Below are 12,046 nucleotides of genomic sequence, written 5' to 3' on the forward strand. Positions count from 1 at the left end.
AGTTCCACATCCCCATTTACCTACTGGATATTTCAAATTATGTCTTAGAGACATCTCGAATTCAATGTACCCATAACTGAACTCTTTATCTTCTCCCTAAACAGCTTCCTCTTTGAAACTTCCCTATTTGTGTCAAAGGCATCATCATCTTTCTATTCTCCCAGTTTCATAACCTTGGTATCATCCTTGGCTCCTCATTCTACTCATCCTGTTTCCAAGCATAGATACTGGTTCCATGTCCACAAGATCTCTCATATCCAACTCCTTCTCTATATTCACATAGTTTCCCCCTTAGTTCAGCCCCATATCACTTCTTGTGTGGGTGATTGTAAGGCTCTCACAGTTCTTTCCTTCTTACACATCGCTACCAAATTTTCCTTAAGTGTAGATCTGACGATCTAACTTACATTTTTAATCAACTCCAGAGGCTTTCTCTTGCTTCTAGGATAAAATGTCAACTCTGTTTAGCTTGTAAAGCTTTTCATAACCTAGCCCAATCTGTCTTTCCAACCTCATTGAACTGTATTTCCCCCTCTTGCAGTCTGTGATCCAACCAAACTGGTTTTCTCTCAGTTCTTCCCCCATCACCTTCCATCTCCTGTCAGTGCTTTTGCGCAGACCTCATGCCTGGGATGGACTCCTTCCTTACGACCACTTTAAGATACAGCTCATGTTTCTAGATCCTCCCATTGCTGGTGCTTTCACTCCCAAATCACCGTGTATTGAACATCTTTGTATATAGTTGTATTTATTCATTTTTTATGTTGAACATAATTATATCATATTTGTTTCCCTCATTAGAATTAAGCTTCTTATAGGATAGAGATGGTTTCATTCTTTCTGCTCATATCCTCAGCACCAAATACAGTTTCTGACACGCAGGAGGCACTTAATAAAATGCTTGTTGACCGACTGATTATTACATGCCAGTGTAAAAGCTGGGGGTGCAAAGACAATGGTGAAACAGCTCCTGTCCTCAAAGAGCTTGCATTCTCATGGAGGAGACAAGATGTACATATATAAATACATACAAAGAGAGAGAAAGTGAATTTGGGAGGGGGAGGCACTGTCAGCTGGAGTGGGGATCAGAAAAGGTCTCATGGAGAAGTGGGGCTCAAACTGAGCCCTCCACAGGCAATCAGAAAGGAAGAAGATGTCCCTGATGCAAGTCAGTTCCCAAGAAGGATGCAGGCTAAGGCATGGCCACTGAATTTGGCAATTAGGAGATCCTTGGAAACTTTGTAGAGCTAAAGATGATCTGTGCCTTAACATGAATCCGAGGATACCACCATTGTCCTGTCTTTGATCTGACCCTCTTGGCCTTTTTGTTAATGTCTTTAGAATTTTCATTGTAGTGATTGTATGAATTGGTATATTGTCCTGTTGGCTTTGTTTTCCTCACCCTGCATCACTTTGTGTGACTTTTTGTTTGTTCAAATTCTTCCTTTTTGCTATTCCTTAAGTCTTCTTTCTACTACGTGATAGTGCCCTCTCTAAAGTAGGAAAGTGGATTTGGGGTGCTGCTTGATATTGATAATCCCTGGGCCTACAATCCAAAATGGGCAATCATTCCAGGACTTTTTTCTAGCCAAAAGCAGCTCTTGGTTTATGTGAACTTAAGGAAGTGAAAGCTGAGGACTAGTATAAGTTTTTCTTGACACTTTTTTTTAAACCTCTTCCATTGTGTTCCATTCTAGTGACCAAGAAGCCTTGCCTTACGTTGATGGCTTCCCATACTGGATGCCTCTTAGTTAGGTTTAAAGTGTACTCGGGGCCCTCCTCTACTCTAAGTAGGTAGCAGGCAGGGCCTCCTGGGAGTGGTGGTAAAGACTAGTGGCAGAATCATAGTGGGAGCAGTAGCTGTTTCAATCACTGGTATGCATGTGCCTTTTCTTTTTCCAGATGCCAGTGTCTAAACGGGCACGACAAGCTTCCAGTGACCTAGACCTGGCCAGTGCATCTCCTTCAGAAGATGAAAACTCAGAAAGCTCATCAGAATCAGAAAAGAACAGTGATCAGGTCAGTGTGGGTTTGGGTCTTTGGTGGGGAGGAGAGAAATTGATCAGGTCAGGGGGAGTTGTGTAGGAAAAGAGCAGAATCTCTTCCAATTCCATTTTATTCAAATTTTTCTGGATTTGGGATTTTGCAAAACATGGTGGGAAGGGAGCTTAGAGATCTCCCAGTGTAGGCTCTTCTTCCGACAGGAGATAAGTAAATCCCAGTGGAAAATGGAATTTCCTAGGGTCCCATAGCAAGTGATTGGTGGATATAGGAATTGAACCCCCGTCTCCTAACTCACTGTCTCCTCCCTGCCCCTTGGTCTGTAACTGAACACTAGGTTTGGGCACTTTGCTGATCATGTGGGCTTCTGTGCTTCTGCGGTTTTGGTCCTACTTCGGATTCCCTGCAGGTTCCATTAAATCTGAGACAAGGCGGTTTTGTGAGATGGTTGCACAGGGTGACTGAGGTCAGAGTGGGTCTGGTGTCTGGCTTGGCACGATACTCAGTGTCCTGCCCACTTTCTCTTGTTCCACTTAGGATTTCACTCCAGAGAAGAAAACCGTGGCCCGGGCCCCACGGAGGGGCCCAGTGGGAGGAAGGAAAAAAAAGGTGGTAAGTCCTTGTACCTGTTCTTTGCCCTTGGAGATTCTTTTGGGGCTTCTTGGTCATTGACTGTAGCCTTGACAAATGGATTGGGATGAAGAAAAGAAAACTCGACGGTCTCTTATTTATACGACTGATAATTACCGGGCACCTGCCCTTGGTATAGAATGGCAGTTCAGATGGCTATAGTAGCTAATCTGTCAAGTTGGACATGTCCACTAGGCAGGTGGAGATGCACAGCCAGAGTCTAGGAGGGAGACTTAGGCCAGGCTTAGAGTTCGGATAAGGGAAGCCATGAGGAATTGCCGAGGGAGTGTGTGGAAAGCAACGAGAAGAGGGCTGAGGACAGAGCCCCACTGACTTGTACTGACTTGTAGTGCCCAGAGGGGCAGCAGTTCCCTTTCTGACCTCTCTACAGCCTTCATTTCTAGCCTCCCAGTTCACTATGGATTCTCCAGTTAATATTGTCCCCCATTCCCTTGTACTTACTTATTTTGTAGATACATATAGGTATAGGGACTGTTTCATTTTTAACTTTGTACACAGTCCCTGCCTTATATAGTAGGTACTCACTACATCCTTGCTGGTTGTTCCCCAACATACCTTCTCTTTTCCAGCTGAACTGTGACCAGGTGCTGGGCTTTCCTGCCTCTCTGCCCTTGTCCACACCATCCCTTGGATCTTCGATGACCTTCCTGCTGTCTTAATTTCCTTGGCCTCTCTCTCTGTCTTTCACAATCAGAGGGATCAGTTCCTTTAGAAAGCTTTCCCTGGTTCCTGTCCCCTACTCCCCACCATCAGGAGTATGCTCACACTCATCTGAACTGCCCAAGTGCTCTTCATCGCTCTTAGACACTTATTTATTCTTATTTTGTGTTATAGTCATCTGTGTTTCCACTTGAAGTCATCTGCTGGATTGTTAGATCCCCGAGGGCACAGAGCATGTCTGTCTTTATGTCTCTGGCTGTGCTTAGCACAGAATGAGTGCTCAGTAGTTATGAAATGGTTGGAGTTTGGTCCTTGAAGGAGCTTATTTTCTCTAGATGGGGAAAGAAGACAGACATAGATATATGAAAAAATACACAGGGTACTATGGAACAAAAGCAACATGCGTTTATTAATTGCCCAATGTATTAATGTGATTGGATACCCATTGAATTGCACATAATTCCTGGAAAGGATAAGTTAGTGGTTTGTTTTTTTTTAAAGTGAGGCAATTGGGGTTAAGTGACTTGCCCAGGGTCACACAGCTAGTAAGTGTTAAGTGTCTGAGGCTGGATTTGAACTCAGGTACTCCTGACTCCAGGGCCAGTGCTCTATCCATTGCGCCACCAAGCTACCCCCAAGTTAGTGGAAAAGGCTTGGTGGAGGAGAATGGCTCTTTTTCAGGACCTTGAGGGATGAGGAGAAATTGGGGAAACTGAAGGGAGGGAGACCGTCTGGCTGAGGTGGAAGATTTGTCCTGGGGAACAGAGGGAGGTGAGATTGGAAGGAGTTTTGAACTGGCCTCTTGGCCCTGTGTGCAGCCTTATGTTTTGGCTGCTTGTGTTCCTCCTCTTTACCTGCCTTCTGTAATGTTGCTGCTTGTCTTCTCTTGCTAGAAGGTAGACTCTGCTTCTGACTCTGACTCCAAGGCCGATTCAGAAGAAGCTCATAACAAATCGATGGGTGCGACAAAATCAGACTCCGACTCGGACTCGGACTCGGACTCTGACGTCTCTGTCAAGAAGCCTCTCCGTGGCAGAAAACCAGGTAGAGCCACAGGCCCTCTCGTTCCACTTTATCCCCCTGAAACTCTCCTGTTGCCCCCTCACCCTGCTCTTCAAGGAGCCTGTTTCCTGAGGGTCCTGCCTCTTACTAAGGCTCCCTCGAGTCTTTGGAGTTTCTCCAGAGGGCTGAGAGGGGCAGCAGGTGGACACGCCATCATTTCTGTCCTCTAGCTGAGAAGCCCCCTCCAAAACCTCGTGGAAGAAAACCAAAGGTGGAACGTGTTCCCAGCAGCTCCAGCAGTGACAGGTGAGTGTGGTGCAGGCCTGGTGCCTCAGCTGGGGGGACAGACTGGGACAGATTGGGAACTTAGGCCATGGACTCCCAAACACTGTCATGCTAACATTGGGCCCTTTTGTGCCAGCCAGAAAGGAGGAAATATGGAATCTCCCTCACCAGTTGTCTCTGTGCCCTTCTATTGAGAAGGAGGAAAGCTTTTCTGTTCTCTTCAATCCTCTTTTTTGTTATCATCTTATTTTTACAAGCAATTTTAGATCAATTTGCCTAATGGGTGGCTCCCCTCTGAGGGACAATTTATTGATTTATTTATTTTTGGTGAGGCAATTGGGGTTAAGTGACTTGCCCAGGGTCACACAGCTAGTAAGTGTTAAGTGTCTGAGGCCAGATTTGAACTCAGGTCCTCCTGACTCCAGGGCCGGTGCTCTATCCACTGCGCCATCTAGCTGCCCCAAGAAGGAGGAAATCTTTAAGCCACAGACATACCTGGGATAGGGGGAGCGAGTGGACATCTAGTGCGTGTTCCTTTTCCTTTGCTGTCTTGCTGATTCTTTTTCCTTGTTGGCCTTCCCACCCCACAGTGACAGTGATAGCGAAGTGGACCGCATCAGTGAATGGAAGCGAAGAGATGAGGAGCGGCGTCGGGAGCTGGAAGAGAAACGGAAGCGGGAGCAGGAAGAGGAGCTGCGCCGACTGCGGGAACAAGAGAAGGAGGAAAAAGAGCGGAAGAAAGAAAAGGTCGAGAGGGATGAGACGCACCCCAACAGCGACAGCAGTGAGCCTGAGCTCAAAGATGAGGAACCCATCAAGAAGAGGGGCAAGAAAGGTCGTGGCCGAGCCCCTTCATCTTCTGACTCAGAGCCAGAGCCGGAGAAGGAGGTGAGGGCCTAGGACTTCCTGGATGTGGTCCTTGTCTGTTGTGTGTCAGCCGTTGTGCGTGGCTTCCAAGGAGGAGGTGGTGAAGGGTCGTGAGCGCTCTCTCCCTGGTGCTAAGAGGAGGCCGACCTGGAACTCTGGGGCTGCTGTTTCCCAACTTTCTGACTGCTGTCCCCTGTGCTCGTTCTAGGTGAAGAAGCCGGCGAAGAAGCCACAGTCTCAGTCCTTAGAGCCATCGAAGAAACCGAACCAGAAGGAGAAAAGAAGCCGCCCTGAGGAGAAGTCCCGAGCCAAGTTAGCACCAAGCTCTAGTCCTGGCCCCCTTCCTCTCCCTCTGTGGGAATGAGCTCTTGGAGGTCCCATCCTTGTGCTTTCTGGATCCTCCTAGGGGTATCTTCACAACAGCTCTTGAACTATGTCTTGGAGCCTGGTGGAATTGAGTTTCCCTTTTCCTGGGTGCCCATCAGGCTGTGTGAGAGCTGCTATCCAAGGGGAGCAACTGAGAAATCTGTTCTCCCAGATCCTGATTAAGGATGGGGTTGGGAATACCTTTCAGAGGTGGATGGGTTCTGTTGCATCCCACAGGTTTGGAGATCTCAACATTTTCTTTCATAAGCTTGTCTGCTAGGGCTGTTGGTTAGGTAGTTTTCATTTTGAAGCTGGGACATGCTGGTATAGTCCTGGAGGGAGTCTTTATCCCCCCACCCTCCAGTTACTGTGACAACACGAATATTTAGAGGATTGTGGTAGTTATATGGGGCACTAGCCCAGCATTAGCTTTGGTTGTGAGGGTAATAGTGCCCAACTCTCTGCAGGCCTGTGAAAGTGGAGCGAGCCAGGAAGAAGTCGGAGGTGCTTCCAGAGAGGAGGGTTGAGAAGAAGAAAGGTGAGAAGTAGGGCTTCTCAGTGAGGGTACAGCCAATTGTGGGGCCCTCAGTGCTTGCGAGTGGGTGGGGGAGAAGGAGATGGTGCTGTCTCCTGATGCTGAAAAGCCCCGTGACGACATAATGATCATGTTTCCGTGACAAATGTCTTTGCCTCTTTGATCATCATCAAGACAAAGTGGGTGAGATTGCCCCTAACCCTTCCAGTGATTTTTTCCCCTCTTTTATGCATGCCCTTTATTTTAGGTGGGCTTTTTTGTGGGGGAACATAGAGCCCATAGTATAATGCTAGGCAAATCACTTAACTTTCCTGAGCCTCAGTTTCCTCATCTGAAAAATGGATATGACAGGGACTGTATGTTGACTCACCTCTCTGGATAGTTGTGAGGATCAAATAAGGCAATGCATTAAACTGCTTTGCAAACTTTAAAGTACTATGTAAGCATCAGCTTGTCATTCATCCAGTAATCCTTTGTTAAGTGTGCCCGTTATGTGCAAGTTAATTTGGAGGACTTTGTCTTAGTAACAGGATGCCTGCTCTTACTGGCTTGAGTCTTCCTCTTACTTTGGGGTGGGAATATTCTCTTCTGCTTAACAGAGCCGTCTGTGGAAGAGAGGCTGCAGAAGTTGCACAGTGAGATCAAGTTTGCACTGAAGGTTGACAATCCGGTAAGAGCCGCATGCTAGGGCTCCCCCCCTCCCTGCAATGTTCACCTCTGCTCCAGAGGTCCAGGCTCCAGAGATACTCTCCACTCCTGTGTCTTCCACTGTAGAGCTCTGTCTTCCATGCGATCCTGTCTCTGGAGTCTTCCTCAGATGCCTCCTGGTAGTTTGGAGGTGGCCCTGAGTTCTTGAAAGCTGTACACCAGGGGAGCCCAAACTCTGGCAGGCCTGTTGTCCAAGGACCGGTCTCTCCATGTGTGGAGAGGCTCTTTGCTTACAAGTTGGCCACCACTTATGTTTGACAACAGGGCTTGAGGTCATCTTAGGGTGCATCAAAGAGAGGCTACAGTCTGCCTAGGTATATGTGGAGAGCCGGGATCAGTGGAATCTTCTGAATGATGAAAGTGAATTCAGTGCTTTTCTCTTATTCTTGCATCAAAACTCTGTGGCAGCCAGGGCTGTTTGATGAGCAGACCGGGCCAAGAGAGGGCCAGGGGCTCATCCTGGGGCACAGAATGAATCAGGCCGGAGCTGCTCTGGAGCTGGGTTTTCAGCTGCACCCTTCTGCATAGAGCCAGGCCTCTGTCTGCTGCACAGTCCTCTCTTTTCCTCTCATTTCTCTTGTGCTTGGCTGCCATTCGGGTGCTATAACTTCCACAAATTTGGGGCCTAACACTGAGAAGCCTGGTAGCATCAGGGCTGCTTTAGTAGGTCAAATAATGTTTGTTCTAGAGGCAGTCCAGCCTTGAAATAGTAGTGCCAAGTCTCACCACAGGGTGGTGCCCAAACAGCAATCTTGGGACATTTTCCCCAGGCTTCTCCTCCACCCATCAGTCCTTCTCCACCAGCCTACCTGTTCTTTGTGACTGTCTTAGTTTTCCTAGTCAATCAGTCAACACATACTTGTTAAAAAGGCTCCCCCTGTGTCAGGCACTGTGCTGCATGCTGGCGATACAAAGCAGCAGTTGGGCTGGGCTGTTTAAAGCCTGGCAGAGAACTGCTAGGCTCCCCACGTTTAAATTGTTGCCTTACTGGGTTCTGTAAAGACCAGCTCTCTTTCAGTCTCCCCACTAGGATTTCTACGGTAGTAGGGCCTAGGCTCTGTACTTCAGTGATCACATGGCTTCCCCTTCTGTCTCAACCTACAGGATATAAAAAGATGCCTCAGTGCTCTGGAGGAGCTGGGGACCCTGCAGGTGACCTCCCAGATCCTCCAGAAGAACACAGATGTGGTAGCCACATTAAAAAAGGTACAGTAGGAACTGCAGGGCTGGGAGAGGGGGGGAGTGGCATGAAGGCAGGACACAGGCAAGATAGGTCTGGTCTGAGGACAGGGCTGTAACACATAATGTCCATGTCTTTGGGCAAGACCTCTGAGGACGGTGGGCTGGAGATTGTTGGAGGCATTGCAGTTCAGTAGAGGAGCCTGACAGTAGAGGTTTAGTTACTGGGAAGGATGAGACACAACTTTGTGAGGACAGTTGCTCCGGTAGAAGGGAACTACAAAAGGACTTATGTCTTTCATTTGTGCTTAAAAAGTCACAGGTTGTGGGGTAGCTAGGTGGTGCAGTGGATAGAGCACTGGTCCTGGATTCAGGAGGACCTGAGTTCAAATCTGGACTTAGACACTTAACACTTACTAGTTGTGTGACCCTGGGCAAGTCACTTAACCCCAATTGCTTCATCAAAAAAAAAAAAGTCACAGGTTGTGTGTGAGAGAGACATGGCTATAAGCTGTCATAGAGCAACAAGTAATGAGGAAAATACCTGGGGTGGGGGGTGGTATTTCATGGATTGACCACAAGCTTGATACCAATCAGCAATACGATGCAGTGGCTGAAAATGCTAATGTGTTCTCAGGTGACACTCATAGAGACAGTATGGACAGGAACAGGAATTGAGGGTCAGTGCCTTCCTCTGCCCAGATTAGAGGATGTGTGCCATTTGAGGGGCAGGGGCCAGAACTGTAGAGGAGAAAACTTAGGGTCGTGATCATTGTTGTTAAATCTGTGGAGGATTGTCATGTGGAAAACTATATTAGTTCTGCTTGATTAAGAGGGGAGAACCAAAAGCAACAAAGGGGAGAATGATGGGGAAGCAAATGTCAACTCACCTGCAGGGAGAATTTCTGAAGAGCTGTCTAAGAGTACTACGGACTGCCTGCAAGGCTTCAGTTGGAAGCTGGGCGACTTCAGGTCTGTTGTAGTGGAGAGTCATGTTTTATTGGGGAACTGACCTTTGAGGTCCCCTCTTTTTTTAAATTCAATTTTATTTTACTTTTAGTTACAAATTCTTTCCCTCTCTCTGCCCTCCCCCACCCATTGAGAAGGCAAGAAATACAGTACCCATTATCCATATGAAGTCCTGCAAAATATATTTATGCATTAGCCATGTTTAAAAAAAATGAGAAAAAGAAAGAAAGATGCTTTAGTTTATATTCTAGGTCCATCAGTTCTCTGTCTGGAGGTAGATAGCATTTTTCATTATGAGTCCTTTGGAATTGTGACGAGTCACTGTATTGATCAGATCCATTAAGTCTTTCATAGTTGATTATCTTTACAATATTGCTTACTCTGTAAATTGTTCTTTTGGTTCTGCTTACTGCACTTTGCATCAGTTCATATAAATTTTCCCAGGTTTTTCTGAAACCATCTTCTTTATCATGTCTTATAGTACAATAGCATTTCATCACATTCATTTACCATAACTTTTTTAGCCATTTCCCAATTGATAGGCATCCCTTCAGTTTTCAATTCTTTGTTATAACGAAAAAGGCCACTATCAATATTTTTTTGTACATATGAGTCCTTTTCCTTTGATCCCTTTGGGGTTTAAGTCTAGTAGTAATGTTGCTGGGTCAAAGGATGGGCATCGTTGTTTTTTGGGGGTTTTTTTTTTTTTGGTGGGGCAATGGGGGTTAAGTGACTTGCCCAGGGTCATACAGTAAGTGTCACGTGTCTGAGGCCGGATTTGAACTCAGGTCCTCCTGAATCCAGGGCTGGTGCTTTATCCACTGTGCCACCTAGCTGCCCCCATTTAAAATTTTTTTCACAATTACTATTTTTTTTTTTTTAAGTGAGGCAATTGGGGTTAAGTGACTTGCCCAGGGTCACACAGCTAGTAAGTGTTAAGTGTCAGGCCAGATTTGAACTCAGGTACTCCTGACTTCAGGCCCGGTGCTCTTTCCATTGCACCATTTAGTGGGCATCGTTTTATTGCCCTTTAGGCATAGTTCCAAATTGTTCTACAATCACATCCCTTCCAGCATTTGTCGTTTTCTTTTTCTGTCATGTTAGCCAATTTAATGAGTATGAGGTAGTACTTCAGAATTGTTTTAATTTGTATTTCTCTAATTATTAGTGATTTAGAGCACTTTTTCATTTGATCTGATAGCTTTGATTTCTTCCTCTGAAAACTGCCTTTTCATATCCCTTGACCATTTATGAATTGGGGAATAGCTCTTTTTTTTTATAAATAAATTTGACTCGGTTTCATATGTTTAAGAAATAAGACCTTTATGAGAGAAACTTACCATAAGGTCCTCCCCTCCCACCCCCCAAGTTTCCTGCTTTTATTCTAATTTTGGCTACATTGATTTTGTTTGTGCAAAAACTTCTTATGTAATCAAAATTATGAGGTCCCTTCCCATTGCCAGGTGACTAGATCTTAGTGTGGAAAAGGCTATTGTAGGCATTAATCAGATTGAGGGAAGGGAGAGTGGTGAACTGGAATTTTTTTCTCATCCTGAGGAGGGATATTTTGCACCCAGATTCGCCGTTATAAAGCCAACCAGGAAGTGATGGAGAAAGCAGCAGAAGTTTACACTAGGCTCAAATCAAGGGTCCTGGGACCAAAGGTTGAAGCAAACCAGAAAGCTAATAAACCTGCCTTGGAGAAGGTCAAAGCAGAGGTGGAGAAGAGTGAAGATCAGTTGGCAGGAGGGGAGGCCCCCAAGGAGAAGACAGAGGAGGAGCCCAGTGCTGGTAAGGGGATAGTGCTCTGCTTTGACCCCCATTCCTTTTAAGGCAAGTGGGAAGTTAGAACTCCTTACTCTTTTTGTACCATTGATGTTCTGGGAGATGAGTTCCTAGAAAGACTAGAGAAAGCTCCTGTCCAGAGCTCCCTGGGCATCTCAGGAATGTTGCCAGGGAGACTCATGGGGGCAGTATCACTTCTCCTATCCTACACTAAACTGAGTTAGCTCTTGGCTTGTCCTGATGAGGACAGTGTTCACCCCGAGGAGCATAAAAGTCAGTCAGCAGGATCGGATCAGGGCAGAGAAGGTGTAAAGGGAGCCTTGCAAACAGGACAAACCCTCAATTTCTGTCCAGTGGCATTATGTGATTCAAGTTCTTTTGTTAGGCAATGATGTGTCCATGTTCCTTAGTGTTCTTTCCCACAATTTAGTTTTCTGGCTGTTTGAAATATATTTGTCAGGCTCTCTGTGGTAGGTACAAAAAAGACCCGTGAAGGGATGCATGACCAGGTTGAAGTTGGTTTTTGTAGTGAGAAGGCATAGCACCAACAGTCCAACGTGGAGTTAGTTTCTCTTGGTTCTCTCTTCCTGGCTCAGATCTCTCAGCTCCGGTAAATGGTGAGTCCACAACCCAGAAGGGGGAGAGTGGTGAAGACAAAGAACAAGAGGAGGGACAGAATATGGAAGAGGGGCAAAGATGTGGCTCATCTGAAGATCTGCACAACGAGTGAGCATTGTGATGGGCCTTTGGGGTCAGAGAGGGGAATGGGCTTCTTTGGAGAGAAGGAAAAAGGGGGTGGCATACTCAGGCTATTGTTGGGCCCTGTCTGTAAGAGTGCCATGACTTGCTCTTGATCAGGTGACTTGAATCTTTAAGCCAATATTTTCTCATCAGAGTTAGGAGGGACCTTAGGAATCCCCTCACTTTACGGATGAGGAGGGGAAACCCAAGATCCAGAGAACTTCAGTGGCTTGCCCAAGGTCACACAGGTAGTAGAGAGAGTCAGAAGCCGAGTGCTTCAGTGTGAGCCTTTAGGTA

The 12,046-nt window shown here is 46.4% G+C and overlaps 1 protein-coding gene across 1 annotated transcript in view; it reads left to right on the plus strand.

Annotated features, from left to right (window-relative positions):
- HDGFL2 (HDGF like 2) overlaps positions 1–12,046 on the plus strand; it is a 28,410-nt gene that overhangs the window by 13,521 nt on the left and 2,843 nt on the right. The window contains exons 5-15 of the mRNA XM_043989022.1: positions 1,903–2,019; positions 2,539–2,613; positions 4,206–4,356; positions 4,545–4,620; positions 5,190–5,487; positions 5,675–5,778; positions 6,300–6,370; positions 6,967–7,037; positions 8,180–8,281; positions 10,801–11,014; positions 11,605–11,734. Coding sequence (XP_043844957.1) covers positions 1,903–2,019; positions 2,539–2,613; positions 4,206–4,356; positions 4,545–4,620; positions 5,190–5,487; positions 5,675–5,778; positions 6,300–6,370; positions 6,967–7,037; positions 8,180–8,281; positions 10,801–11,014; positions 11,605–11,734 — 1,409 coding nt within the window. The remainder of the gene's footprint in view (positions 1–1,902; positions 2,020–2,538; positions 2,614–4,205; positions 4,357–4,544; positions 4,621–5,189; positions 5,488–5,674; positions 5,779–6,299; positions 6,371–6,966; positions 7,038–8,179; positions 8,282–10,800; positions 11,015–11,604; positions 11,735–12,046) is intronic.

The sequence above is a fragment of the Dromiciops gliroides genome, chromosome 1 (genome assembly GCF_019393635.1).
Source record: "Dromiciops gliroides isolate mDroGli1 chromosome 1, mDroGli1.pri, whole genome shotgun sequence".
NCBI classification, from domain to species: Eukaryota; Metazoa; Chordata; class Mammalia; order Microbiotheria; family Microbiotheriidae; genus Dromiciops; species Dromiciops gliroides.